This window comes from Parasteatoda tepidariorum, chromosome 3 (genome assembly GCF_043381705.1).
Source record: "Parasteatoda tepidariorum isolate YZ-2023 chromosome 3, CAS_Ptep_4.0, whole genome shotgun sequence".
In the NCBI taxonomy this organism is placed as follows: Eukaryota; Metazoa; Arthropoda; class Arachnida; order Araneae; family Theridiidae; genus Parasteatoda; species Parasteatoda tepidariorum.
Genome location: NC_092206.1, coordinates 44,495,297 through 44,521,706, shown reverse-complemented (window position 1 = coordinate 44,521,706; position 26,410 = coordinate 44,495,297). Strand labels below are relative to the sequence as shown.

Here is a 26,410-nt window from a genome sequence, read left to right as displayed (position 1 = left end):
TATATATATAAGCTTTATTTAAAAATATTATTCATTACCTACCTAAAAGCTAATTTATTCAATACCATACAAAAAGTGTAGCATTTTGATGTGATTATCTGAAATAATATTTAAGAATTCCCTTGCATATAATTGCAATAAATATCAGAAAATATCTAAGTATTCGAAACCACTTATTGAAATATAACTGTAAAAATTGATATGAATGCTAAAGTTTTTGTTCTTTTAGTTGTCCTACGCTGATAGTGCTTAAAATTGATTAACTGGTAATAAGATTACCATAAATATTCAAAAAAATTAAAATCAATTTTATATTTTGATTATTCATATAAATGTAAAAACTTTTTTATTTTATAATAGCAATGATTTTAATGATAGCTACTTTCAATATCATTGTCAATAACTTTTTTGTGCAAGAATATCTGAAAATTATATTTTCTACATCTATACCATAAAAAACACGAATTGTGTTTTAACATTGAAAGAAAAAGAATATACCGGTGTAGTATTTTGATACTTAGAAACTAACTAATAAAAAGGGAATAAATAATAGCATTTTGATGCTGCATGTAGTCATTAAATGTATATTTCTGAGTCATTTTATTTTTAATAAATTGGGGTTCTAGTTCTGTGTGACAATGATAAAAAAAAATAGCCTGCATAAAATTTTCCCCTAAAAAATATTTTTAAAAAAACGTGCCAAAAAATGGCAATTGAGAGAAACGATAAAGCTTGGCGTCGATTTAGGAAAAGCAAATCGGACCAATTCTTTCGTGCCATGTTTCTTACCGTCATGATGAATGGCACACTATCAAGATCGAAATTCTGCGCCACTTTCCCTTTTTAAAAACTCCAATTTCTGAGTACACCGCGCAATAGAAAGCTCAAGCATATTCTCATGCATATATGCGAAGCCAGCTTTGGACTTGAAAAGAAGGTAGCATTTATCTTCGGCAATGCTTGACATGGAACCCCCGTGTACTCCCTGCGAGGATTAGGAACTGAATCTTTGCGACGACAATTGCAGAGAAATTTTTCCTCCTCTTTTATCTCGAGGAAAGAATGAATGAAGGGGCATTTGGAAAGGATCCCAAATAAAAAGATTCTTTCTGAGTGAAGAAGATTTCTGATTCCGTGGCAGAAGCTTTCATTCATTCGCATTCACTGGTGTAGAGTTTCTTGTCTCGTTTATTGGAAAAACGATCAGATCAACAAAGTCCGGCGACAAAAAAAAGTCTAATTGCTCTTTATTAAGCAAGTATTGAATTTCACTTGTACTGATGGAAGTTACTTACGTGAATAATGAGAAACCCTGTTAGATACTGATAGGTGAAGCCAATTAACCCACTCCCTAAGGTCATACATTCTTCTATTATGCTACTCTGCGTGTAATGAATATTGCTCCTGAGATATAATTGACAATCCTTTTATTGGTAAGATGGCTTAATTGAACACTAAATAACTCAGACCTTAAAAGTTAAAAAAAATTTATAAGAAATATACTTTAAACGCATCAAAATCACAATGTAAAATATGGTAGTTAAACTAGTTTTTATATATTTAATATTAGTTGGCTTAATAGACTTTATAAAGAAAGTTGAAGAATGGATTGCATTAATTGAAACAGAACTTCAGAAAGGATTAAGGTGGTATTTGAACCCGCTATAGACCATTAGGGGCATTGACGAGATCGCTCGAACAAGAAGGCACCTTAAACTAATTTATACGGTCAAAAATTTCATTGCAGTTAAATTAGTTTTCACTCAGAATTATATGTTTTTAATTCTTTAAACTGACCCATTAGCTAAAAATCTTATCGATTGATCAAAAATTGCGACGTTCTATTAATTGTATTCCCATGATTTGTTTGTATGTGTCCCAATATATTTATGTTTCTGAAAAGAGAAAAAGTTTAACTAATCACTCATTTGAATTGTTTCAAAATTCCAAATGCTTTTTATGAAATGACCGCATAATATTTTTTTTTTAATTTTCTATGAATCGTTTTAATTTTTTTAATCAAATTTATTCATTAAATGATTATTGTACTGGTATTATAACAATTCTTTAACAAGAATTAAATGGAAAAAATGTTGAATCGCATTTTATACGTATCTATATAAGCATTAAATATCTAGATAAGCTTACGTGGACTCCCAAATCTTGAGTTGAATGGCATGTGTAGAGTTACAGTTTTTTAAGTTGGAAAACATGTTAGTTAAAAAATTGAAAAGGCTTATTACATGCGTAAAATACTTATAGTCTTCTTCAGAAAATATTATTTGCCATAACTATTTCACAAATTCCAAGAGCCTTCAAACTTACGAAAACAATTGTGCTTCTAAGACAGCAATTATTCACTATTATAGCTTTTGATATAGATTCTCATTTATCTATTATATTTATAACGGATGCTAGTTGTTATTATACCATATATTATACCATAATCAATTTAATGCAAATTTGCGAGGGTACTTTCTCTGCTCCAACCTTGAATCATAGAAGCTAACTAACCTTAAATTCGAATAAGCATGTTTTTCGGCTTAAGGGGGAAGCATTTTATTAGTGCATATTAACCTCTTTTTCACTTTATAAGCTCTAAAAACATGTGAATCTACCGTAAATTATTTATCAAGAGTATCATATAAAATTACTAAGAACAAAGTAATTTTGCAGAAATGAAGCAAAAGCTCTCTAAGACATTAGACATTCCCAGCTCTTGGACATTAAGCCTTGCATAAACATATTAAAATTATAGGATTATGTTCCTTATCTAAAGAAATTAGTAACTTTTAAAGCAAATGAATTGCACAATATATTTGGCTCTTATTCCAATAAAGTTCAATCAATCTACAAATCTTATTACTCCTTGTTTGGTCCTGTCTGGCCACATTACATTCAGCTGTTTTAAATTATACTCAAGAGTCAATCTACTTGAGACATGTGAATTAAGATAGTATATTACCTGAATACAAACTTCATATGCTTCAAAAATATAAGTAGGAAATAATAATTGAGTTCCAGCTCTCAAAATCAAGCACTCATTTTCAAGACTTACTAGACGTGCTTGAAAATAAGCAAAAGTTATTTGAAATATTGCTAAACGTTTCCAATGAAAAATGGAAAAATAACGGTACGAAACAAAACTAGAAAAACCACAGTAGCCGAGAGGGAAAAAAGAGAAAAAACGAAACAAGAAATACCACAGTCGGTGAGAGGGGCAGATCAGGGTAAAATATATTTTAAGACATTATATATTAGTATAAAATAATTCGGCTTATATTGACAGAAAGAGGAGCGCTCAAAAATATTAACAATTTCGAATTAATTATTACAGTCACATCAACTTAACCAAACTTTAATAATGCCAAAATTAATCCAATAAAAAAATTTTAATGGGCTAACTCGAATTTATGAAGGAAAACTCATTCTAAAAATCTCTAATACTCTGCTGGATTCCATTAAAGTATTTCAAAAAATTCCATTTTTCTCGACAATGCGAACTCTCCAGAAAAACAGAGAAGACTTTATAAATGAGGACTTTTGACACCTATTCAGAGCCATTGTTATAGGTATTTCTTTCCTACTTACCTTTACAATCGACCAGCATGTGAGTCAAAAATATTATTTCATCTCAATGAGGAAAGGTATTTTTAGAAGTGTGCTCCGTGACGTCATATCGGTTTCCCGTAGCAACCTGTATCCTCGCTTTCTCCAGTACACTCTCTTTTACCCATTAAGAAATCAAAGACACCAGACGATTAAAGCGGGCGACTATGATGTTATCCACTTAGCACCTGCTTAGCTTTAGACTTCCGTTTAAGAAAGGGTGTGGTAAATTAAATAGTGCTGTAGAAACACCCCTCTATTTAGAAAGGATTGGTGGAAAAAAAACTTTTTCTACGTAAAATCGTTTCGAACTCTTAAAAAAAAGAAGGAAAAAGTAGCTCAGTTTTGTACGAATTTATTTCTAAAGAAGAATTTCTGTGCTGGTTCTTTCAGTAAATGTATTGCAGTAGTAGAGCATTATGTCCAGACAAGACATATTTTTCCGTAAAACGTTATGTAAAAAAAATAAATACAATATAACTTTTATGTTATGGTATAAATTGTAATTTCACCAAATACCTTTCTTTTTAATATTGAGGTGGTGGTGCGAAAAAAATGTATATTTGATATAAAAAAAATATATGGCACTTTTTTTCGCACGTGCAATGCTTATAAAATGCAAAAAAAAATTATCATTAAGTACTTTAAAAAGTAAAAATCGCTTGAATCGCTATAATTGTAATTTCGACGAAAAACTTTTTTTACTTTGGTGAGAAAAATGCGTATTTGGTTCAAAAAAATCTGTAAAATTTTTTAATAATTAAAAGGAATTTTTTCTGCTCCACTAATGCTAATAAAATGTACAAAAAAATGTTTTCATTAAATGTACGCTAATGAGTTAAGAGTTTACATAAACGTAATATCAAGTATAAAACTTACTCACAATTGTTAAAAATAATTGCAACGCATTAATTTCGATTATAAGAAAAAAAGCACTGATTTAATTTCTTCGGATGTTCTAACAACATTATAATTGACTTTATTAAAAAATAGCGTTTTATTAATTTAAAAATTAATTTTTTTTACTTCAAACTCTGAACGAATAAAACAAATTATTTATTTTAAAAAATCACATTCTATTTTCATTTTGTTTACTCTATAACTTTTTCATACTGTACCGATAGCAAAAAGTAGTGCTTTAGGCCATCTAAATAAATAGTTATAAACTAATCAGATTATATTTCCAAATAATAAAATGGGTTATTTCGAAACAAATTTTTGAAAAGTTATCTTTTAAAAACAGGAATATTTCAATTTTTTCTCCTTTGTAGTTACAATATTTGCTGTATCGCATGATATGGTAAGCAACTTTTTGAAATATTCATTGAATATTTATATTTTTTGAAATCATTAAACTGCAACATAAAAATAAATTCAGACATTTTCATGCTCTGGTCAAAACTATCAGTATATAATGAAATTTACCATATTTTTACAGTTTCTGACTCTATGGGAACACCAAAAGCTCGATAATTTTTACCAAATCACTTGGGTTTATGAATTTCCTAAAATTAACTATAAAATATGGTTTTATAATGTGTCATAAAATTTGGTAAATATGGTAAAGCTTGGTAATTTTATTATGATGCCTTAGAGCAGCATGGAGTAAAAACTATTTATTTGATCAAATTTACTTTTCAGTTTTGTATTTTTGACTAAATGTATGATAATAGGAACAATAATTTTGAAAGCTATAATTCCATTAAGCCGTTATTACCTTACCAGAAAAATTAGCAAATGAATGGTTTAAATACAGTATATTTTCAGTTTTTAACACCAGAATTATGGGGAGAGGGTTTACAGAAATGTTGTTGCCATTCATTACGGTAATTTTACCAAAATTTTTTTCTCCGTACGCTCGCTTCACGTTTTTATTTATGGGTCATTCTCACAAAAACAGTCATTTTCATGTCCCATATATTTAATATTAGTNTTCATATTGTTAGATCTTGCAAAGCATGATAAAATTTGCTCCTCGTAACGGAAAAAAACAAGCCATTTTTTAAAATGTTTGAACAATGTTTTTGAATTTCATCGTAAAGTTTATTTATTTATTTATTTTATCTTAATTTCATTTGGCGCACAATAACAATTTTCAAATATGGACTTACCTTGTTTCCGCAAAAAGTAACTCAATCATTGATTTCCAATGATTATTCGAGGAAAAAACTATCTGATTTCCAGCATTAAAAATTACTCATTAAACCACACTGTAAAAAATTCAGGATCGAATTACAGTTGAGAGTACCGGCATTCAAGCACTGAACTTTCTGGTACTTTTTAACGTAAACGAACATGTTACGAAAGAAGAAACTAATACGCCGTAATTTTTTTTACAGTAATTATAGTAAAATTTCTGAATCACTATAATAATATAAATATTACTGCAAAAACTACGGTATAATTTTTATTAATAAAAAAATGAGTTTCATGGATGATTGACCAAAAGTGCCAGTTTACACAGTGCATGCAATTCAGTGCAATTAGAGATGAAATTCGTATGTTTGCCACGAAGAGCATACAGCATACGTACTTCTCTAGAATTTGTTCTACTGGTGCCCTTTAATTTTAATTTTTATAATTTGAAACAAAAATTTATTGTTTGAATTTGTAATACGTGATGTGAGGATTCCGTATCTCATCAACTAAATTAAAAACAATTCTCTAAAAGATGGACTCAGCTAAATTTACCTTTTTTTCTCTGCTTAGTTTCGTACAACTTGCAGCTTCCATTGATATATTCGATGCTTTCAAAACCAGAGTGAATATTGTATTACAAATGGCATGCAATGCACCAATTATGAAGCATTACTTAAAGACCTTTATTTTTAAATCTGCAACCATATAGAATATCATCCCTTTTTAAGTGGATAAAAAATACACCTTCTACAAATTATTTTACTTTTATATTTTTTAGTTCAGTCGTCAAGAATTTGTTGATAATGTATTTTTCAGAGTCGTGGTTGCTCAGGGGAGAGAGCGTTCGCCCTCCAATGAGGTGAACCGAATTCGAATCCCAGCGATGGCTGATCAATACGAATTCCTCACCCAGCTCATACCAACCACCGTACTGAAGTGAAATATCCTCAGTGGTTGACGGATCATGGGTTAGAGTCCTCTTGTCACCAGGATAACCGTGGGAGGTTTCGATAGTTTCCCTCTCCGTGTAACGCAAATGCGGATTAGTTCCATCAAACAGTCCTCCACGCAGCAAATTTATCCCTATACTTGAGTTCCCCTGTCTTCTGGATTGACTTCTCGAAGCAAGGTTACGAAGCTGAGCATTAGTAGTCGTAAACCAAATATTGGGTCAGCTTTTCAAAGACGCTTATAGAAAATAAAATAAAAATATTTTTAAATAACTTATTCATTGTATCTAGAGATTATACTTTCTTATTTTGTTTGTGACGCTTACTCCATTTAAATGAAAATGGGTAAAAGAAAAAAAAATTTCTTTTCATCATCACTAATAAACTTAAAATGAAGAATTAGACAAATGTAAAAATAAAAGAATAATCTTCCCTAGAATCAAAGTAACGCTTGCTGCCTTTAATTTGCTAAAGTCATAATAAAGACATTAATTTATGAAAGTTTTCAAATTATTGATGTTTATAATATAATCTATTTTTCAAATAAATAATATGTTATAAACGAAGTGGTTATCGTTCTTAACGCGAAACTTTCAAATCAATCAATATTGTTTAAATTTATAAGATTCAAACATATTGAAAAAAGCAGTTACCTAAACCCTGCGTGCAGATTTCTGGATATTTTATTCAATCCATACCTCAAAATTCAAACATCTTAAGCAAAAATCATCAGAAATGTTCACAGAAGAAAAGAAAAAGTAAAATTATAGTATTCCCTGTTTCAAAGCACTCGAAGAAAAGAAGAAAAGGGGTGGAAGATGAAAAAAAAATCTCGCCTGAGATTTTGAACCAATCAAGTGAAGAACTTTTTTCTTTTCATCTTCAAAACGTGGACTGCATTTACATTTTTTGTAGAGAACATTTGACAGTAAAAAGAATCGCAATCCCCGTAAAAGTATTCCTAAACAGAAGAAGAAGTGTGCCTTTGCCACTTCCTCTGCTTCAATTCTGATAAATTGTTTAAACTTTCAATAGATAGTTTTGCCCTTCCTTGTACAAACCGCGCGCGGTTTTCAAGTTTTATCCCATTGAATAAAACTTATATTTTCTAGAAGAAACACTGCTTTGTGATATGAAAATAGTTCCTTTTATGTGCATTTCTGAGGTTTGTTCCATTTGCATATACAGTTGGGGACCTCACTTTGAGGATGGACTTAACCTTAAATTTAGTATCTCCATGGGAAAAACTGAATTTCATTTTACAGAATTTTGAAATATTTTATCGTTTTTCGAATAAACAAATCGAAATCAAGTATTCTTCCGTTTAATGTTTTTATTTTTTTTTATTTTAAATATTTTGAGGAAGCTTAAAATAATGGTTTCTTGAGCGAGAAAAATGTAAATTTTGAAACAAATTCTTTGACGTTTCCAAAGGAAATACAACATTATTTTCCAAACTGAAAGCTTTCTAAATCATTTTTTTTCTAAGAACTGCAAGCAAATAAATATTGAATAAGCTCTTCAAATCTCCAATTTCAGAAATCTTCGTTTATAATGATAATGCTAATGCATAACCGTTCTACAGCTTAAAACTAATAGTAATATATAACATCACCTTAATAATGTTGAATAGCGGTAAAATAAATTACTTCATAAAACAACTGAAGCATTTTTATCCATAACTTTAAAGAAGAAAAAATCCATGCTTTTTGTTCCCATTTAAGAAAATGTTATACACTCTGCACATAATTTGTTATTATGAAAAAAACAATAAATAAGCGCATTAAGAGTTAAGCGAGAGCATTTGTTAGGTTAGTAACATAACAATTTGACATGCAATAAACATTTTATAATCTTTTCATACTCGCCCATTTTTGCAAACTTATCTATAGACATAAAGTAATTTTTTAAAAATAAATTGATTTTTATCAAGCGTTTATTAAAAATTGCTTAGAATAAAGTAAAAAATTTTTTTAAAAGATTCTGTAGTTGTTTACATATTATATAAAAAATTGTGTGCCATAATATTACGCACGAAAGAAAGTGTACATTTTTCACTTTTTGTCTCTCCAACCATATTCTTTTTTTAGAATGCAATCAATTTCCTTTATAAAGTTATTAAGGAAACTGTGCCTTTTAAAAAATTCCATTAATAAACCCAAATACAAAAATTTTACATTAATAAAAACATGCAGCAAAAATTTGTTTCTGTATTGTTTTTATGGTTCCAGCGATATAGATTGCAATTTTTGTAATTATATAAGATATGAAATGATATGAATTTGTAAAAAATCAATCAAATGAAAAAGCAATCAGATATGAAAAAGCAATTCAATCAAAGCATCTATTTTCCCCAAAGAAGTTGAATTTTGTTTAGTAAGGTTTTTAAAATCCAGATGTTTAATTATTTAAATTTTATCGATTACAAAATTCAAATATTCAATCATGAAAATAATTTAAGAAGCAATTTTATTTACTTAATGAATAATCTGGTCACAATAGCAATATTATTTAAAAAATTAATTTCTTGAAAAGCATAGTGTAATTGCGTGTCTATGAAATATCTTACAAGGGGAACTAGGGAAGTGTGACTCGCCAATTTTGAAATAAGCTAGTGTAATAATTTCTACTAGTAACCTAATTAAACTAGTGTGATTAATAAAAAATTAATTTTTTTCATATTGTTAGATCTTGCAAAAAAATCGGAAATAATTTATGTGATTGCATGAAATTAAATTGCATTCTTAAAAATATTTTCAAATTTTTTCGGCGGGAAATTTGAACTTGAAAAATGTTTAATATTTCAATTCGATTTTTTTCATAAAAGATCAACTGTACTGTAAACACAAAATTTGAGGTGATTTGTCACTTTATGGTGGAAAATCTGCTGATATCTATGTCAATACCTGTGAATTGTTCAATATTTTGTCAAAACATAGCTATTTTAATAATATTATTCATACAATTATTTCTATAATTATTTATAGGTTAGAGTAGCTTCGCCATATAGAATAGAGCGGACCAAAAACGTGTAGTCTCTTTTTACATGGCGGCGCTACTCTAACCTATGTTGCAAGATAGGAGGATGCCAACTTTTAATGTTAAATATTTCAAAAATTAGCTAGGATATCAGATATAAAAATAATTGTATGAATAATATTATAAAAATAGCAATGCTTTGTCAAAATATTGAACAATTCACAGGACCAACGGATTTTCCACCTTAATGTGACAAATCACCTCAAATTTTGTGTATACAGTACAGTTGATCTTTTATGAAAAAAATCGAATTGAAGTATTAAACATTTCTTAAGTTCAAATTTCCAGCCGAAAAAATTTGAAAATATTTTTAAAAATGCAATTTAATTTTATGCAGTCACATAAATTATTTCAGATTTTTTTGCAAGATCTAACAATATGGAAAAAAATTACTTTTTCATAAATCACATTTTTGGGTGTTACATAAGCTATACTCACAAAAAATTCCATCAGTTTGGTTAAAAATAGTTGATGCCTATTTTTTTTAATTAACCTAACAGGTTTTTCTGAAATACTACAGATATATAAATTTTCGAAATCAATTTTGACAATAAATATGCGTTTTATAGTACGTGAAAGTACCACAAAATTAATTGGAGTAGGAGATAATTACAGTAACTAATAGTCTGCATTGAAGTAATAAAATACCAAATTTTCTATATATTGAATTATTTTTTATCTCTCATAGGACCTTCTATGAGCCTAAACGAATGTTGCCCCCCTAAAATTATTCCTCATAAGGCATACATCCCACTAGTTTATTTCAAAATTGGCGAGTCACACTTCTCTAGTTTCCTTTGTTAGCAAAAATTTCATTTAGTAAAAGACTTTTCTTTATTTTCATGAAGAAATAAGGAGGTGCCAAGAAATAATTAAATTATACTTTATTATCCTATATTCTTGCACCTACTATTTTAATGATCGAATAATTCCTCAAAATTGAAGGTTAATGTTGCAAGAAGACATTATAAATTTAACTTATAATTTTGCTGGGTTTTTTTTAAAGAATAAATTGCACTGCCATATTCCATTCTTTGTTGGGAGTCCGTTTAACATTAAAAGGAATTGGCGGCAGCCAAAAACTCAAAAAAATGTATTTTGAATCAATAACAATGGAAGATGTACTTTCTTCTCGAAAAGTGCATCCCTAAAGTGGAGCGCCACAGAAAGCATTTAGCTTCGTCCATCCTTGCATGGAGTTAGGGGAATGGGGATGATAAAAAGGATGGGTGGGAAACAGTCTTGCAAAGATATAGATTCAAAGAAGAAAGAGAAAGACCGCAGATGTTCTTTACGACCGATCATTAGCATTGGCGACTAAGCGCCAAAGGCTATAGGCAACATTAACCTTGCTTCGGCTAATGCTGAAGCCGAGAGAGCATTCTTTTGCCAATGCTCTCAGGTTTTGTAGTTTACGAGAGATATTCTTTCTCTAAACTGCATCCGATATCTTTCACACTGAATATAGTGCAATTGGGTATTCGTGCATATATATGTAAGTGGTATGTTGGCGAAAGCTGTATAATTTAGTATCCACACGCATGTAAGTGTTGGTCTCAAGAAAAAAAATGATGTAGAACTTTCACTAAGTTATCCAAATTCATTATTTTTATTGTTAAAAAATTGTTCGCTAATAAATAAAATAAATTAATGTTATGTAAAGAAATTAGTTGAAACATGAAGTAATGTCTACACCAGCGGTTCCCAAAAGACGTTCCGAGAGTTAAGACTTTTTTTAACCAGTAATGATTTTTAAAACCTTTAATTATATTTAGATATTATTATTTATTTAACATTCGGTTGTCTTTATAAATTTAAAATGCTATCAAAAGAGAAACGGCATTGTTTCTAATTTAATTTTTCTCATAACATATTAAATCAACTATGAAATAGACATGCAATTGTAAAAATTGCATTATTATTTCAAATTAAAACAAAATAACTAAATACGTTATGATTATTCTTTTTAGTTTCTATTTTAAGGATTTTTTTTTCAATTTTTTAGGTTCATTAGAATTTTAAGAATTTTACTTCAAGTTTTTAGTCTTTATTTTATTCATTTTTATCTTATATATAGTACCAAAAACGAATTTATAACTAGATTAGGTACAGGAATTCGAATGTAACTGTCGGACAAAAAATCTAATTTAAAATTATCATGGAAAATTTCCTTCCCCTTACTATATATTTTCAAAATGAAGTCTCTTATTGATTAATACATTCATAATCGTCTTGATTTGCTTTATTTATTAAATTGGGGTTCCGTCAAAAAAAAGGTTTACTTTTTAGGGTTCCGTAGCCGAAAAAATTGGTAACCTCTAATCTACATTGTAAAAAAATTTCGGAACAAATTACCGTTAAAAGTAATGGAATTCTGAACGCCGATAAATTGGAACAAACGATATAGAACAAAAAATATGATACTAAAAATTGTGACGTATTTCTTACAGTAATATTTTTTGTAAAATCATTAAATCACTGTAATTAAATAAAGTTGCGGTAGAAGCTTTTACAGTGAAATTAAATTGTATGGTAAAAGGGATTTTACGGATGCTGCACTCTGGGTGCCAGTACTTTTTACAGTAACTTGATGTGGACTTTTTTACAGTGTATACATATAAGATGACATGTCCAGATTGATTAACTGATTCATTATCGCATAACATAAACTGCTGAATCTCGAAGCATGAAATTTGGACATTGGGTTCCTCGTAAGCAACCACAATAAAAAAAATTTTATATTCTAGCCTTAAGAGGGTTAAATAAAAGTTGAAAAATTGTAATCTATAATGATAATGTGAAACGTTTGCATGCGTCTATTTGTTTTTCTTTCTTATATCTTCAGAGCCTTTTTCACTAACATTCGGTAAATGGAGTTATTTTAGCCCTCAATCCTACATTTCTTGAAAAATATCAATTTGATCGTTTGAGAGAGATATTTGAAAAATAGATTTTTTTGGCAATAGCTATTGGTTTAAATTAAACTATACATTTCTCTATTCAAATATTTTGAATATGTCACTGATACTTGTTAGCTTATAACTCTCATTATTAAAAAAGGAGTTTATTGCACGACCTTTAATAATTTATTTATTTAGTCATTGTGTAAAATAAATGCAATGAACAACGCTAATATTGTAACTTGAGAGGACTACATCACCAAATTAGAATTCCTAAAGTCATTTGAAACCCCATGTTTATTTTGTTTTGAACTAAAAACTGAAATAAGGGAGAAACATGGTAGTAGTTTGTTACAGAGAAACGTAAAAAATCTCCAAGCTATCATTGATTACAATGATGCTTAATTACGTAATGATAATTGGGACTATTGGTGTTATGGTAATTGATACAGTTTTAGTCGATAGCAAATATACTAATTTACGTACAAAGATGCCCATGTTAGTACATTAGGTAGCTATTAAAACTTGCATCAATTCTACGCAATATTATAATAGATATTGTTCAAAAGGATTTTTTACGGCCCCTTGGAAGTAATAAGTACCGAACAAAATCACATGATTTTGGTAAATTTTAACTTTCGTGAGTTGTTCTCAAGGAACAGAATCATTTAAAATGACACTGAATACGGTTAATCTTTGTTTTAAAGGGATGAACTACTTAAAACTAGTTTCACTCAATCCTATAGAGTAAAGCCGCGAAGAAGGAGGACAAATCAAAATAAATAAAAAAGAACTGAATTATTCCTTCAATTTTGCGCATGATTTAAGTGTTATTTTACTGATTTATTACATATTTACTTTTTCCACACCATATAAGGAATGAGAATGCAACTAGTAAAATATATTTAGAATGTAAATGGTAGTTATAGTAAAAATTATCTTGTTTTGACAAACATATTCTAGTCAACAGATGTCATTGGTACTTGGTATTTGCGTTTTGTGGAACATGGCCAATTTTTAATCTCCCTGAGCATGATTTTCATAAGTAGTACTTACTTACTTATCCTCGTATTGCCGAACTCGCACAAAAGGCGTCGAGTCTTTTTCTCCACAGACTCCTGTCTATGGCCAGGCAACTCGCTTCTTCCCATCCAGCTGTACTAAGATCTTCCTTAATGCATCTTTGCCCAATTAATCTCGGTCTCCCTCCTTTTCTCTTTCCGTCAGGCACCCATAAGCTTGCAACATTTCCGGGCTTGTTTCTATCTGTTCTTAGTATATGGCTGAGCCTTCGTTTTAAAATTTCTTCATTAGCAGATGGGATATTAACTTTTGTTAAAAGGTCTATATCTGTTATACTATTGGTGTGGAAGATTTTTAGTATTATTTTTAAGCATCTATTTTGAAAAGCTTCAAGTTATTCTTTTTCTGATTTCCGGGAACTCCAGAACTTGGCACCATACAGAAGAATGGAACGCATTGTAGCGTTATAGGCATTTGTTTTTGCTTTTTAATTTTATATTTGAGGATCTCCAAAAATTGTTCAAACCTCTAAGTAGTAGTAACATGAAAATTGTATTAAAGTGGCTGGTAGAAACATACTAAATTATTTTTTGTGGACTTTAAGACGTCAGTGATGCCAAAAGCACTTCATCGTGTGATAATCATAGATACAATTTATTATATTTATGTGCAGTGGTTGTCTATATCATTTTAAACCAAATTTTAAGATCCAAGAAATAAATAGATAGCAAAAAGGATAATGTTACTTTAAACATAAAAATGAAATTTTACACAAAATGAGTTTAAAGCGACCGTACTTCCCTGGAAAAAATAAATCAGTAATAAAAATAAAAGCCAAGTGTCTCATTGCATAACAAGCGATCCAGATGCCGCGTGCTCGACGGTTGAGCTTGCCTTAATACATTTTGAACATGTGTGTGAGGAGTATTAGAACTGCACATAAAACATATGATCATTTAAATAACTGAGTGGGGTCAATTGTAACATTTTTTACTTAACTATTTCTAACTAACAAAAATCCAACATATTATTAGTATTAATTGACAGACGAGTAAAGTAGACTATCCTCTACCAGAAAAAAATAATAAATACCTTATTTTAAATGTTATTATTCTGGTTACTAACAATTTTTGACAGTCGTGCACTTGTTACAATTGTCCCCACTTACGGGGTCAATTGTAACAGTTCATAAATTCAACTAAAACATAGTTAATTATACATATTATCATAGTTGTGATATATTTTTTTATTGATCAAAATAGTAGTGATATTTTAGGAGTAAAAATAATAATGAGCAGAGACCTAAAGGGTTAAACTTTTAACTTTAAGGGGTTAAAAATTTTAATTTATGCTGTGAAAGGTGACAAATAAAATAATGCACATGCAACATAATATAAATGATATAGGAAACTATTGGTGGTTCTTAAAGAGTTAAGTAATGGTTTGTAAACATAAGATTATTTATTTTCAGCTGTTACAATCGTCCCTTTACTTATTGTTACAATTGTCCCCAAGACGCCATTTCAGCTTCATTTGTTAAAAACAATGCTAGTTAATTAGCAAAACTAATCTTTTTTTTATTGAAATGTTAATTAAGGTGTCCACTTACATATTCGGTTACTAATTTTTATTTGTTTAAACAAAATTACTTTGTTACAATATAATATTCTAATACCAAAAAAAGTACTTGCGTGGCGTGAAAATATCTTTTGTGATGTAACTCTTTCAAAAGTACATAAAAATGGTTGCCAGCAGGGGTGTACACGTAGATTTATTAAATACACCTTGCGCGCCACCTATAGGAACCAAATCTAGAACCCAACACTCGAAGTTTTTGCTCTGTTACAATCGTACCCTGTTACAATTGACCCCACTCTCCCCTATTCTTTAGGATAAATTAATTTTTGCGTATTTCCAAAAATCTGCGAAAAATAATTTTGTCATAAAGTGTTTGTATTCAGGAACCTGTATAATTTGGAAATGTAAATATTTTGTTTATATTATTTTTTAATGCATAATTTGCTTTAAAAAAAACTTTTAATGCTTGAAACCATAAAAATCATTATAACTTTCCTACACTTTTAGTAACAAAAATAATAAAGGAACTATAAACTAATTAATTAATCATTACGTTGTCAGAAGACTAAAGAAAAAACTGAAATATTTTTAATCATGACTGCTTAGAATTTTAAATAAAAACATCGTGACACTTTTGACACGTAAATGCCAATCTATATTTTATGGAAAAGATTTGCAAGTTATTATTAGTTGATAATACTTTGAGGAATTCGAATCCTCACCTTGAAGGCGTAATCAAAATTTTACTACACCGTTTACAACTACAGTTGAAAATAAACTACCGATTGAGATTTTTATAGACGGTTTCTTTTATTTTGTTTTTCTATTATAGATCCTTGTTCCATTTTTATAAGCTTTCTCCGAATAATGCGTCGATAGACGTGTATTTAGGCAATATTCTCTTCTATTTTATCCTAAAATGTAAATCATGAAGTGTATTAGAATTGCTCTAAATTTCTGACTAATGAAAGTTTATATTAGAAGAGTAAGGCAAAAAGACTCTCTAGTTAGTGTTAAATTAACCAAAAAATGCGTGTTTTTCTGCTTTTGCTGCCTCTAGTTTTTAAAATATATTTTATTTTTGTAAATATTTAAAAAACTAGTTTGTGATGAAAGATTAAATATTTTTTTTTATTTAGAAATTATCGTAAAAACTTGGAAAAGTATTTATTAAAAGTATATATTGTAACTATGTTGACAAATTTTCCTTTTTCTTATTGTAACGGGTACAGAAAGGTTTTTTTGGGAAATATTTACTAGCCCACTTCCGCTTTATATATAGAATGAAATTCGTAAAATTTATGATATGAATTAAAGCATGTCTTAGAAATTAAATTATGTTCAATGTAATTCATTTTACCTTTTTTTAATTGCAAAAATAATTTATATTTGTGTTTTGTTATTCAGTTAAAACATTGTTTCTGAGCGATAATTGATAATCTAGTTATTTAGTAAAATTAGAAATCACCACATATTAGCAAAATAAATCAAGTTAAATTCCTTGTAATTCCCAAAGAGAGCTTCACAATGTGCAATGTTTTATCAAATTTATAAAACTTAACATATTAAACTTTAACATATGATACAAATCCTTTTTTCAAACCCATATTTAGTAAATTTGATCACACCGAGGAATATGTACATGGAAATTTTTGCAAATGTGTGTACCTTTTTGTAAAAATCACTTTATGGAATTCAATTTAAAGAATTAAACTTCTTAAAGTGTGATAATTTTTTCAAATGAGCAATTTAAGTATAATTATACATTTATTAAGTTTAATTTAAAACTTAAGGTAAGACTATTAAAATTTTGACTCATATCTCTAGAAAAATAATTTGGACAATATACAAATACATTTCAATTTACGATAGTAAAAATTGCATATTATTTTTTTGATTCAATCAATTATTTTTATAAGATGTTGATGAAACACTAATTCAGTAGTTAAAATTAAATACTAGTTAATTATTTTAAAATCAGTTTGCTTCAAATAAAAACTAAAATTTAAATGAAGTTTTTATTTATTTATTTTTGCAACAAAATAGCGACTGCATCAAAAAATATGCAAAATCTCTGGTTTCTTAACCACTTTAAGAGCATTTTTATACCTTAAGATAAATTAAACAATTCTCAAGTACGCATTATTAAATAACATTTTCGGTGCAAATTTAAACAAATAAATCATGACGTAGCCAACAGCCCTATAAAGTACACCATTCTCCGTCTCATTTACAATGTTCGTCTGGGTATTTTAGGAAGCAATATTATACCACATTTGGGCTCGAAAAGGATTAGACGTAACTTCCCGCCTAAAATATTTAATTGGAGAGAGGCAGAAAGCCAAATCTGGAAAATCAACGTTACACATTGTGTTGCGCCATACTCCGAGGAAAGCGTGCGGTGATCCAGAAAGGCGTCCAACGTACTTTGACGTGATCTTCGCGTGATATATTGAATTATATGTCTCGCGAGCGGAACACAGGAATCCGATAAGCGCTTAATGGAATGCCGGAATCCATAATAATGTCACTAGCATATGAGTGATATAACTGCTGAGAGAGATTGGACTCGGATTGCTTTTATCGTGGAGAAATACCCGTGGGTTTGTTATACCGAGCAGAAGTTTTCGACTTCATCTTTCTAAAACATGCATTGCCAGCATTTAAAATTATTAGTATCGTTTGAAACTAGCGGAGTTACCATTTTATACTATTTTGATAAACGATTTTCTTTAATTCCTAAAAAAAAGTCGCTTGCATTTTAAATTATTAGTATCGTTTGAAACTAGCGGAGTTGCCATTTTATACCATTTTGGTAAACGATTTACTTTAAAATTTAAAATAAAAAGTCGCCTGCATTTTAAATTATTAGTATCGTTTGAAATAAGTGAAAATGTTGCCATTTTGCACCATTTTGGCTAACAATAAACTTAAAATTCCTAAAACGAATAGTCTGAATTTGAAATTATCCGTATGTTTTGAAAAAGTGAAGGAGTTGTCATTTTATATGATTTCGATTAACGGTTCACCTGGAAGCTCTAAAAAACAGTCAATCACAATCTTTCCTTATAAACGGATAAAGATACTACTACTTTTAAATGTGGGTTTTAAATTAACAGTATCATATGATATATGATACTATTAGTTGAAAGCGACAATTTAAATGTTTAAGAATGATTATGAACGGAAATAACAATTTATATGATTACTGAATAATGAGTGATTAATGATTGGAGGCATTAAAGTTGAATGTCGCAAAATAGTTCTATTGACATAATTTGTAAAAAATTGTTCTTATAAATGGTAATAATTTTTTTAAGAAACTAAGTGTTATCAAAATATCAGTAATTACCTTGAAAAATGCTTTAAAATTTTAAATAAGTCAATAAATGGAAATTTCCTTTCAAATATACTTAACGAATAATCTTTTTCTAACCTTTCATGACATAAAAATATACATAACTTTCACCAGTAAAAAAAAAATTTAATATTGCCCGTGTGTTTCAAAATATTTTTAATTACCAACAGAACCTATATTAGTTTTAGTTTTGTAAATAAAACATATTTCTTAACCACATGTTCCCAAAACTACTGTTACAATCTTTTTTTTTTCATTCGTAACGAAGAATAATCCACCATAATAGCAGTCCTTTTGCTAACAAGCCAGCACCTTCTTTGACAAGTTGAAAACGAAAAGAAAACAACTTCACAAAAGGCAACAAAAAAAAGCCAATATACTTAAATTTTGAATCACTACAATAAAGAATGCATACATATTTGAGGTCAAAAGATTCAAGGTGTCAAAAAAATTGTGTTCAAATAAAAGAAAACAGCCATGTTTCTTTTTCTATTTTAAAACGTTCTTCGTGCATGGTCACGATTTGACTTTTCGAAAGAACCACATTCACATTTCACTTTATGCTTCTAGAATTTTTCGTTCTCTTACATATTTTCTTTTGTTACTTTTCCATTTTTATTTTGATGCAAAAAGTCATTTCACTAGTGTTGAATGTAAAAATCTAGAAAAATGGCTCAGAAATTCGAACAAGTGTTGCATAGATTTTAAGAAATTATCATTAATAAAAACAGATGTCTAACTAATTAAATAACATAAACATTTACATGTACATTGATTGATCTATAAATCACTCTATCAGAAACAAGGTTTAGTTACTTTAAAAACTTGTTATACACTGTAACATTTAAAAATTAAACCGTTTACGCAATTTAAAATTACATTATGAAACATTAACGCAACGTTACATAACGTTTATATCCTTCACATTTACATAACGTGAAGGTGTCTGTTGAACTAAATGTTTAAAAAATTTATTCTTTCATTACTTTAATCATTATTTCGGACCAAAAATAATCTGCAAATTGAAATAAAAATTTCAAAAAAAGTTCTTTTATTCAATGTTTTTAATTAATTTTAATTGTGAAATAAATTTTTTCTATAATCAAATATATCTCTATAATGTTAGTTCGCAGAGAAATGACGATCGCAGTGTAGTTATCAATAAAAAAAATTTAAATCTTTGAATAAATATTTAGCAAGCTCTAATTTCTTTAACTGAAATGCTACATTACTGCTGCATCAAATTAGCTATAAATATCCAAATTCTTCTGAATTCTTTGCTTAATTAAGTTAAATTCCCTTATTACGGCTTTACTTGCTTTAATGTTTTCAGAGTAACTCACGCAAATTGTTAAAGTAATTTCGCTCATTTTGAATAAATTATTTTTCACTTTTGCCTTAAATCCTAAACTAATGCTATTAAGCATAATTTGGTTTCTGTATATACAATATTTAAAACTGTTTTCGTTGGAGTTTTTGAATAGATTGTTTACTTCCCGAGTTCAGTTTTGTGTTTTAAAGAAACATAACTTCTAAAAATTGCAAGATTTCTTCAATTATTTTTATCTATATTCGGATATCTTTTCTTACATTACATTTTCTTGCATTTAGATTTTTTCTGTAAATGTATGGTATGTATAAAGTTTAAATTTATTTTCTTAGAAATCCTTAAAATCAATTATATTTTGTAATGAGTAATTAAGTTCCTTACCCTACAATAATGATTGAGACACTTACAGTTTTTGGCATTTTTTTTATTCAATTTTCTCATGAAATAATTAAAAAATTATTTTATACATTTAGGACATTATATTTCCTATACTTATCAGTATACTTTAAAGTTTTCATAAGTTTGAAGACTGGTACGAAATTACGAACAAAAAGAATGTTTTTGAACGCCTTCAGCTATAAAATATAGCAATAAGTTTGTAACTTGAATCGATTATTTCGGTTTTCATATGCAATAATTGCACAAAATTTCATAAACCTATCTTTGATATTAATGGAGATATGAAGATTTTTTTTTTTTTAAATTTTTGCCTTACGTTTTGTTTTCTTATACCATCACGTTTCGTTGTCTGAACAATTATTAAAGGGTTTTATTCATTTATTAAATTTCGTTTTATGATACTAAATGAAATTTGCGGAAGAAGCCAATCATTCACAGCTTTCTTTCAAAATTTTCAAAAGCTTAGAAAATTGCTCGAAATTTGTTAAATTTTCAAGATATTCAAATCGTAGTTTTTCATAAATTACTGAATATTATTCTCAACAAAATTCAGAAGAAAAAAAATTATTAGTTTTACTCGCATGCGCAGTGTAAAGGAACTACTTTAAATAATAACATTCATATCTGCCGCAACATAGCTTCTTTCGGTTTCTCAAAGACCATTAATATTTTGCTTTCAACAGAATATTTTCGGGAGAGGCTGATGAAAATAATTATGTATTTATTTGCCTTTAAACAGACAATGGCAAGTGTATTAGGTAGCAAATTTATTATTCTATGTAAATCTAAGTTAGGAAAAAAAACTAAATATCAAGTTATTAAACTAACTTTATCAAAACTCCATGGAAACTTTTCGTTACGTAAATTAATGCATTTACGAAACTCACTTATTACTGTAAACTTGTGTGACTTTAAAAACAATTATAAGGAATTATTTTTGTAAAGAATACGAAAAAGATATTTAAGTTTATTTAGAAGAATTTAATTTGTTTAGAAGAATTTAAATATATTTAGAAGAAAACAAACTTCTTCATTATCCAGACATTGTTCAAAGAACGACAAAGAAAAATGTTTTCTTAGATAATCATGTTTTGATTAAACATAATATTTTCATAAGTAAATTTCGTTAACGATCAACTTCTTTTAGCAAAATTGGATTTCAGCTTATGAGAAAATTTTTTGGCACAGCTTTCTACCTTCACTGTCGATAAGCCTAATTCTTTTGAGTGACATCTCAACATATGTTACGGAAATTTTCAAATCTCTAAAATTAGTTTGAAAGTTTTATTAAAAAATCTTTTAATAGGTAATTTCGTTCTTGCTAATAAACTTTTAGTGATTTGCAGATAAATTCAAAAGGATTTTTAATGGCAAGTACACAGTCCTCCTTTAATGGTACTTTCTAAATTATCCATAAAAATTCATATCATATGAGATTAAAGCGCACATTTTAAGGGTATTTTTTTCTTATGTATAAAATTCAATTCTAAATTACTTTATTGAACAATTTTCATGCTAGATTTTCCTGCTATTTAAATTTTTGAACTTACATTATAACTCTATCCTGAATTTTAATTATTACAATTATAATTAGCTTTATTAAATATTCTTAAAAAGGAATTCTCAAAAAGGAATGAGGCCAATCATGCGATAAAAAACTCATTTTTTTAGACTTTTTTGAGAAAATTAATGGAATAAATCAGAATTCTGAAAAAATACTTTTTCTTGCATCGAATGAACATTAAAAAATAATTTATGCAAAGCAATATAAAAAAAGGATACTTTTTATTTAAACCTTTTTTTAATTCTCTGCTTCTGTTGGTCCAGAAACATCTGTTTTAAATTAAGTTTACTTTGATTATATATTCAGAAGGCTACCATATTCGTAGAACTTTATTACGTATGACGTTATTACGTAATTTATTACGTAGACCATATTACGCAGAACGTCCCATACGCCTACTGCTTCTAGAATGGCACGCTCTTTTTAAACTCCTAATTTTCTTGTGAGTTTAAATTCTAATTTTACCAGAACATCGTCAGAAGATTGTTCTTACAAAAACATTTATTATTATTATCATCATTTTTTTAAAGCTGTACCGTCGGTCCAGTAGCACTAAGTTAGCAAATAAAATTCATTACTCTAATATGAGCAAACTCCTACCCAAAAACCTAAGAACTTGAAACTGTTTTATATGCCAACTTATGATAAAATGACACCCTTTTTTTAACTCCTATTTTCCAAAAAGAGCGCCAGAAAATTGTTCATAACAAAACTTTTCCTTTGTAGAAACGTTTCGTTTTAAATGTTATTATTCTAAGTAAAGAAATAAACATTTCCATAAATGCAATATTATAATTTTCAATATCAGCATTTTTCATGTGCGTACGGCAGGCTCATCAGCACCTGTCGTTAAAAGAAATTAAAATCTATTTTGATGATATAAACAAAAACAACCCAATTTTTTTTTATTCCAACTTATGCTAGAATGGTGCGTTTTTTTAACTCTTACTTTCTGAAATCACCATTTTAAAGTCTAAGCAATTTAGTATTATATGGTAAGCAATATCATTATAGGATAATATACAATTTTTAGGTATTGAGGATCCGTTTGAGGACAAACTGGGCTGACCTAAAATGTTGCAAGTAATGATGAAAAATATGTAAACGTAATTATATTACGATTTTTTAATTTATTCCAATAAGATATTAATAAGTTAATGTGTTTCATTTGCTAGCTAGTAAAATATTGAAATATGATCTATGAAAAAAATACACTACTGGCTGTTAAAATTGCTACACCAGGTAGGCGACACACCACAAACGTGAAATTTGCAGAACGGCTAAAGCATGCTGTGGTATGCAAATGATTTGCTTATCAGCGCATTCATGTAAAGCAGGTGGCGGTAGCGATACCTACAATGTGTATAAAATAAGAGATTTGACTGTAAGTTTCTCATACAGAAATTGAATTTGAGCATTGTTCTTGGGTAAAAGAAGTTTCAGTTATGTTCAGTTATGCCTCGTGTAAAGGAAAAATGCCTACCAGCACGTACCTGAGTTTGATCGAGGTTGAATTGTGGCCTACCGGAAGTGCGGTTTATCATACCGAAGTATTACTTTTCGTATTGGTCGATATCTCATGACTGTTAGCAGAATATGGAATCGATGGGTTCATTACGGTCATATGAAACGCCATGAAGGTTCGCCTGTTGCCCTGGCCAGCACATTCTCCTGATTTCTCACCGATTGAAAACGTCTAAGCAATGGTTGCCAAACGACTGGCATGCCATCACTCTTCAGTCACTACAGTCAATGAATGGTGGCATAATGTTGAATCTGCATGGAATTCTGTACCCGTTCAAGCTATCCAATCTCTTTTCGACTTGATGCCCAGGAGAATAACTGCTGTTATTGCTGCCAGGGGAGGCTGCTCTGAGTACTGATTCCTCAGGACATCCAAATATCTTGAAAATGTAATCATCTGTTCTTCCAACTATAATGGATGTGAGCAATAAATATCATTCTGTTATTTGCATTCCTTCCTGGTGTAGCAATTTTAATAGCCAGTAGTGTATTTCAGTTCACACTTGTTAAGCAAAGAATTTAATATTTTTTTTGCTATTACTGAAAAAAAAATCTTAAGCAAAAGCAACAACAAATCATATAAGTTTTACCAAAGCACAATTTTAAATATTTTTTTTAAAAATTTATGTGAATACTTTGAAGTATCTTAATAAAATATGAAAGAAAAGGAAAAGATATAAAAAAAAATTAAGAAAGATTTATGGGCAAATGAAAAGTTTAAAAGTACCGGAACTCAGGGAGACGGTACTTTTTGCCGTATAATTCATTTTTACCGACACATGTTAAGGAACAAAAAATTTAATTTACCGTAATTTTTATAGAAATAATTACCCTAAAATCACTAAATCTTTTTGATTAAATAAATATTATTGTAAAAATTATAGTATAATATTTTACAAATGATGTACACAAAGTACCGATAAGTTATACTCAGGGTAACCACTTCAAAACTCATTCTAATGGTTGCTATGTTTGTGTTTTAATGTATTATTTTATTGACTTAAACTTATTTTCCACACCACTGCACATAAATTATTTAAAAGTTCAAATGCAACGCCACTTTGTTCTAGCTCTTTCGAGGTGAGGCTTTTAAAATGTTTGCAAAATTAAGAAAAATTGTGAAAGATTTGGTTTTAAATATCGGCCACTCTATAAAATATTTTTCAAAAATCGTAGTAGTTGGCAGGTCTGTAGACTGTAATTTGATCCCGAATTTTTTTTACGGTGCACTGAAAGAATACTGAAGTTTAGATACGAAAACCAAATAACCTATATGCCAAAATTGCTATTTATACATCGAAATCATCATATTTCTATCATTCGATATGATTTCCAGAATCGAGGCCCCAATGTAGTTGCCACATGACAGATATTATGCACAATTAATCATTTTTTTTAATATTAAGAAAACAATATACTAATTGATTTTCACACTTAAGCAAATATTCCACTCTCCTATCTGAAACTTTTATTGGATACAAGTCAGGTGTTGAATTTGAGAAATAGTTCTTTTTTTGCGTAATATTGAGCGTAATTGCAAAAATAAAATCGAAAAAATATTCAAATTCAGCGCAAAAGAGCTGTTATTTTTACAGTGCATTAATGTTGTAATATTCTATTCAGTTTCCTTATCAGATTGCTTTTAATTTACTTTTTTGTTCAAACTTCTTTTCAGGTATTTGAAAACTTTTCCTCTATTATACTGGTTTCCGGACAAAACTACATATCTTAAAAAATCACGAAATCCTGATTAAAATGCCACTATATCAAACTATTGATGGATTACCAGTCCCTCTTTTTTATGATCCCAAAATCGTACGTACCGCCATGGAATATTTACCAGGAGATGACGACATTATTGTGTCGAGTTTTCCTAAATGTGGTGCATCTTTTGTCTCTCAAATTGTTCAACTCATTTTGAAAAATGGGCAGCAATGCTATTCTACGGACGAATTTTTCTCATCCGTTCCAATTTTAGAGTTAATGGGAACAGAAACTGTACACAATTTGCCAAGTCCACGCTGTTTAAAAACTTACTTGCCACTAGATAGAATCGAGTATAAAAAACACTCCAAATATATTTATGTTGCAAGGCATTTTTCAGAGTGTGTCGTATCCTACTACAGGCATATAAGGATGTTTCCTGTTTATTTGTTTACGGATGGAACTATTGACGAATTTGTAAGTTTATTCATCAAAGGAGAAGTCTGTTATGGTGACTATATTTCCCATTTCAGTTCTGGTTACAGTAAAAGATGGTATGACAATGTTTTGTTCATTACGTATGAATTGCTCACATTAAACTTAAAAGATGCAATTTTGCAGATAGCTGGTTTCTTAGGAGAAAAACATGTTCGGAATCTAAAAAGATGTGGGGAAAAAGTCTTAAAAGATATCTTATTTCTCAACAGCAGTTTCATGAAAAGTACAGTTGATGATTTTTGGCGGGAAATGTTTTTAGAGAAGCTTCTAGCCGGTAAATGCGACTTACACTTTCCTGTTGCTGATAAGTATGCCAGGATGGTGAAGGAAGCTGAAAGTAAAGGTCATTTCTTGAACGATGTTCCCGATGATATTACTCTATCTGAAGAAAACATTGAAAAACTGGAAAAATACTTCAAAGACAGAGTATGGATAGAAGGCTCTGCTATTTGGAATTATTTCATGAAAATTGATATCAATTGTTAACCCAATCACTGTAGAGTACTTCATTTTTTGAGCTTTGCAGAGTTACTTGATATATATCAGTCTGAAATATAACAGATGATTGACCAATTGTGAACTACAATGGTTGCTTATTACATAAACATTTGTATATTACTAATTTCAAACACTTGGTTTTAAATTTCTTTCAGGGATTTGTAAATTGAATTATACTTTTGCCTTACTTACTTTGTATTTTAATAGGTTCTTTTAATATTTAATAAAAAAATTAATTATACTTTCGTCTCATTTAATTTATATTTATTTATTTAGATATCTTTTGCTGATTGTTTT

At 28.9% G+C, this 26,410-nt stretch overlaps 3 protein-coding genes across 3 annotated transcripts in view; 2 read left to right on the top strand and 1 right to left on the bottom strand.

Annotated features, from left to right (window-relative positions):
• Positions 1–26,352, top strand: part of LOC107439551 (sulfotransferase ssu-1-like) — a 48,657-nt gene extending 22,305 nt beyond the window's left edge. Inside the window, exon 2 of the mRNA XM_016052189.3 lies at positions 25,089–26,352. Coding sequence (XP_015907675.2) covers positions 25,169–26,101 — 933 coding nt within the window. The 5' untranslated portion in view covers positions 25,089–25,168 and the 3' untranslated portion in view covers positions 26,102–26,352. The remainder of the gene's footprint in view (positions 1–25,088) is intronic.
• The window catches only part of LOC107439549 (acetylcholine receptor subunit beta-like 1), a 112,288-nt gene that overhangs the window by 71,982 nt on the left and 13,896 nt on the right, over positions 1–26,410 (bottom strand). The window lies entirely within an intron of this gene.
• LOC139424781 (sulfotransferase 1 family member D1-like) overlaps positions 1–26,410 on the top strand; it is a 55,462-nt gene that overhangs the window by 22,601 nt on the left and 6,451 nt on the right. The gene's annotated exons all lie outside the window — the stretch shown is intronic.